The sequence below is a fragment of the Mandrillus leucophaeus genome, unplaced genomic scaffold, assembly GCF_000951045.1.
Source record: "Mandrillus leucophaeus isolate KB7577 unplaced genomic scaffold, Mleu.le_1.0 Scaffold36, whole genome shotgun sequence".
Classification (NCBI taxonomy): Eukaryota; Metazoa; Chordata; class Mammalia; order Primates; family Cercopithecidae; genus Mandrillus; species Mandrillus leucophaeus.
This window is the reverse complement of record NW_012103809.1, coordinates 619652-624698: the sequence shown is the minus strand read 5'-3', so window position 1 is coordinate 624698 and position 5047 is coordinate 619652. Positions and strand designations below refer to the sequence as shown.

Genomic DNA, 5047 nt, shown 5'->3' with positions numbered 1-5047 from the left:
AGATAGCTGGAATGGAGGGGCCTCTCGATTGGAGAGTTACTGGTCAAATATTTACTTTTGTTCATCACTGGAAACGCTACCTACCACGCATTGACTAGAACCACAGTGAGGAGGGAACGTTTTAGATGATAGAGTTTTGTTTGGGGGCTTGTTCTGTTTTGTTTTATTCCAGGAATTCAGGAAATTGCCTCAGAAGTCCGATTTCTGATGTGTAAAACCTTTTTTTACAGAAAACCACGACTTCCTGGAAAAGTCTTCCCCGTAAATATTAATCTCTTTGGCATAAAGAGGAAAACACTACAGCTATTTTTTCATGGGATAACATAAAAATATAGGTTCCAATTTATTTTATCTTTTCCCTTTTGATGCTCTTTTTAAACGAGGAGTAAAGATTTCAACTCCAGGTCCAGTTTCCAAATTTTGTACCAGAACCTTGCGGATGCTTGTCTCTCGCGCCCTTCTCCGCAGATCCAACCCTCTCCGGAACTCAGAGCTGTTCACCCAAGTCAGCGGCGGAGGCCTCCTGGGACTTGAGCCTGAGAGTGGCAAAGAACCCTAGACAGAGATCAGCTTGGTACCGATGAGTGACGCGGAGCTTGAACATTCCAGCGACTTGCTCCAGAGCCACTCCCAGTTAAGAGGCTGAGTGTTATCTACACCGTAGGCTCCACGAACCGAACCGGGTTTGGATACAGACACAGTCACATCATCCATGAAAAGCTGTTTCTATAATATGGAAAACTGTTAAATGACGCTTTAGTAAAAGCCATTTAAAGATCTTTCTAATAAATTTTTCATCTTTCCAAACAATGCCGCTAATTACCTTCTGATAAAATGCTTTTCCAAAATGTTTATGAACTGAAAACAAAAATAAAAAACTACATTTTCATGTTGTAAAGAGAGTGGGGGGGACTTTCTAAAATATGTCATAGCATTTCTCATGACACCTTGACCCTTTAAGGCATAATTTTTGACAAAATCTCTTGTTCTTTTTCTTTTTACAGCTGAACGTCTTAAATTCAAGGAGTAAACACATATAATGAGATGAAAGTTTATCACTGTTAGCACAACCAATAATTTGCATCGTAGTCTCAATTTCCTCGAATCTTTAATAAAAGCAAAGTGGGCAAGTGTTTAAATGATTATGCAGATTGAGTACCCCTTAACCAAAATGCTTGGGACCAGAAATATTTTGGATTCTGGATTTTCTTGGATTTTTGATATATTTGCATAGACGTAATGAAAGATCTTTGGGGATGGAACTCAAGCCTAAAAAGGAAAGTTATTAATGTTTTCTATATACCTTATACACATAGCCTGAAGGGAATTTTATACAATATTTTAGATCATTTTGTGCATGAAACAAAGTTTTGTCTGCATTTTGACTACAAGGCATCACATGAGGTCAGGTGTGGAATTCACCACTTGTGGTCATCATGTCAGTGCTCAGAAAGTTTGGATTTGGGAGCATTTTGGATTTCAGATTTTCAGATTAGGGATGCTCAACCTGTACAAACACTGATGTATAGACAAGACAGTGGTTTTTCTCAAACAGAAGCAATGGCCGGAAGTCAGCCTCTGCACAAGCAGCCCATGATATCCATTGGTGGAGGAGAGAAGTACATGCACGGAGGGAAGTGCATAAGGTACAAAATTTCATTTAGGATGCTTTCCCTCTGTGCATCTCATTTGTTCAGCAAATAATTATAACCTAGGATATGGAAATACTCTACAACATACAAAGATAAATAGGGTCCAGTCACTGCCCTTAAACATGTTATAGTAAAACTTTGATTTAAGAAATTCAGGGGCCCGTGCGGTGGCTCACACCTGTAATCCCAGCACTTTGGGAGGCCAAGGCGGGCAGATCACCTGAGGTCAGGAGTTCGAGACCAGCCTGGCCAACATGATGAAACCCCATCTCTACTAAAAATACAAAAATTAGCTGGATGTGGCGGCAGGCGCCTGTAATCCTAGCTATTTGGGAGGCTGAGACACGAGTATCGCTTGAATCCGGGAGGTGGAGATTGTATTGAGCAGAGATCTTGTCATTGTACTCCAGCCTGGGTGACAGATCAAGACTCCATCTCAAAAAAAAAAAAAAAAAAAAGTAGTTTAATATGTCATAAAGTATCAATTACCTACTCAAGGCAAAAAATAATAAAAAAGGAAGGATAATTTCATGATAACTTCTACACTTTGTAAAATTATTTTATTTGTTTCATGACTGCTTGAAAATCTGAAAATTTAATACTTGTTTTTGTTTCTTCCAACAAAAATACGTTTGCTTTATTCAATGTGTACACTTTTTTTTGGCACTACTTGGGTACAGATCTTGATTATTAATGCCATACAACTTTATATCATTTGTTTATGGGAGACAAGCAATATGCATAGTTTTGCTAAAAGTGTAAATTATCTTTGAAACAATAAAATATATGTAAGTTAAAAAAAAAAATCCGGGATTATTCTTCTCTAATGTGTAATAAAAAGGCCACACAATTGCACGGTAGAATTATCCTTTAAAAAAAAATCTATAAACCACCCCCCAGTGGTAACAAAAGCTCTTCTTAGCCAAGGGGCCCCTTTGGGTCATAGGAACCAGGATCCACACAGACCCAAACACCACCCAGACTCATAAAACTGTTCAATTTGCAGGCAAAACAGAGGAGGAGGTGAAGAGCCCACATCACCAATCACACCTCTGGCTGCGTTGCCTCCTCGCCCATCTTGCTTCCTGGGCTTCTCCAGGCATCCCGAAGAACACGAATGGCTTCCAGTTACCAAACTTGCCTGCTCTCATTTATCTTTCTCTAAGGGTGATAAAGAAAGATAAGAGGATAAAATAAATAGATTGACATGCCCGATAGATGGAAACCCCCCACCTCAACACACACACATGCACATGCACGCACACACATCAGTTATATAGGCTGGCTCATCACACAATGAAGAGCTAGGGTAACTTGCCCATAGTTATCATCTTAGTGCTACAATTTACTTGGACAAGAGCTCAATTTCTTCATGCGTTATAATGGAAATAACACTTGTTCTGCCAACCTTCCAAATCCACAGTGAGGTCAAATGAGATAAAATACTTGCACATTCTTGAACACTGTGAAACATACAAAGCTCCATAAGGTACTACCTGTTAAGCCAAAAGTTCTTTGCTGGATGTGAAATTTTAACTGCTAATGTACCTGTCTTTATCCCATGTGTAAATCAGTAAACCTCCCTCTTGGAGACATTTGGCATGCATTCATTGAAAAAGCAGCTATTGAACATCTACGACGTTACACAGCAGATTCAATGCTAGACGCGTGAAGATGAATAAGGCGTGACTCTTTTTCTGCAGGATATCAAAGTCTGCGGTAGTAGAACAAATAACTACAACACGACAGTAAGTATGCTGTAATGAAGGTACATTTATAGACTCTTGGAAGCACAGCAAAGAGGTTTAAAAGTAGCTTGTTTTCCTACAACTTGTTTAAAAAATCGGAATTCAAAGTCTGGCAGAGTCTTCGCTGGCTGACCTAAGGTCAGCTATTTTTTGCCTGCCACTCATAGATAGCTCCCCTTGTGCTGATAGAAACAGACCACTGACAGGCAACTTTCTCTCCGGCTGACCTTAGAAATGACCTTGCAGTTAGGAAAGAGGAATCAGTCATATTCAGAGCAGATTTTTAAAAGAAAACAGACACTTTGATTTCAGTGAGATTAAGAAGAATCGTTTACTTGCTCAAAATCCCATGGGAACTCTCTATACCTTTGTGTTAGTAAATGATATCTCTTTGTCACAAGAAGATTTATAGCCCATGAGTTAAAATAACTGTTCTGCCTTACCGAGGAGTAGTTTTGGGGTTTTTATTTTGTTTGGTTTTGTTTGAGACAGTCTCACTCTGTCACCCAGGCTGGAGTGCAGTGACATGATCTTGGCTCGCTACAACCTCTGCCTTCTGAGCTCAAGTGATCCTCCTGCCTCAGCCTCCCCAGTAGCTGAGACTATAGGTGCACACCACCACACTGGACTAATTTTTGTATTTTTTGTAGATACAGGGTTTCACCATGTTGCCCAAGCTGGTCTGTAACTCCTGGGCCGAGCAATCCACCAACCTTGGCCTCCCAAAGTGCTGGGATTACAGGCATGAGCCACAGTGTCCAGCCAAGGAGTAGTATTTTAATAAAAACTAGATAATTAATAAATCAAAATTACAGGTAGAAGCTAGGATTGGAACCATAATGTGAAGGAAAAGAAAATGTCTATTAAAATGGCAGACAAAATCTTAATAATAAAATGTGTATGTATATTTTACTCCTTCTTTTCTCTTCCATTTGTCTGGATAAATTAGAATCCTCCAGAAATAATGAATCTAGGATCTGAATTATCACAAAAATAAGATTGATCTCTCCTAATTAAAATTGTTGAAATGATTTAAAGCTGTCATTGAAGAAAGCTGTTTGACAAAGCCCATTTCAAAAATAGGAAAATGTTTGTAAAATATGTACACCAACCCCAAACTATCTTTGGTTTACTTGGTTTAAGTGTCCTTCAGGAACGGGGGAGTTTCTCTGTTTGCAGTGATTTTTTGTTTTTGCTGGGGGAAGGTACTTAACTTTGTGGAAATTTAAATACAGCAGGAGCTGAGGGAAATCATCTTTAGTTTCAACTGACTCTTATCTAGGGTCCAAAAAAGTTTGGGGATTTTTTGGTTTGTTTTGTTTTTGTTAGTTTTGTTTGGTTTGGTTTTGTTTTGTTTTTTGTCAGAAGCTTGGTAAGATCACAGATCACAGGGAAGAAACCCTATTCAAACTCCTCATCTTATCCTACACCGGCCAAGAAAAGTCAGGCCATGAGAAAGAACCTGCATTACTTGCCAAGGCCCAAGTCTGTAAAGGGAAATCCCAGACTGGAGCTGAGAGCTCACTCAGCAAATCAATTAACAGGCTTGTTAAGAAGGATGTACCCAGAGTTAGGATTTTTTTTTCCTCCTGCTTATAAAAGTGTATGTATTTGCTGTAAAATACTCAGAAAAGGCAGAAGGGAATG

At 39.2% G+C, this 5047-nt stretch overlaps 1 protein-coding gene across 1 annotated transcript in view; it reads left to right on the top strand.

The window, feature by feature from the left end:
- The first annotated feature begins 1560 nt into the window (after nt 1-1560).
- The window catches only part of LOC105546479 (isocitrate dehydrogenase [NADP] cytoplasmic-like), a 24897-nt gene continuing 21410 nt past the window's right edge, over nt 1561-5047 (top strand). The window contains 1 exon segment of the mRNA XM_011989685.1: nt 1561-1646. Within this exon segment, the coding sequence (XP_011845075.1) occupies nt 1561-1646 (86 nt within the window).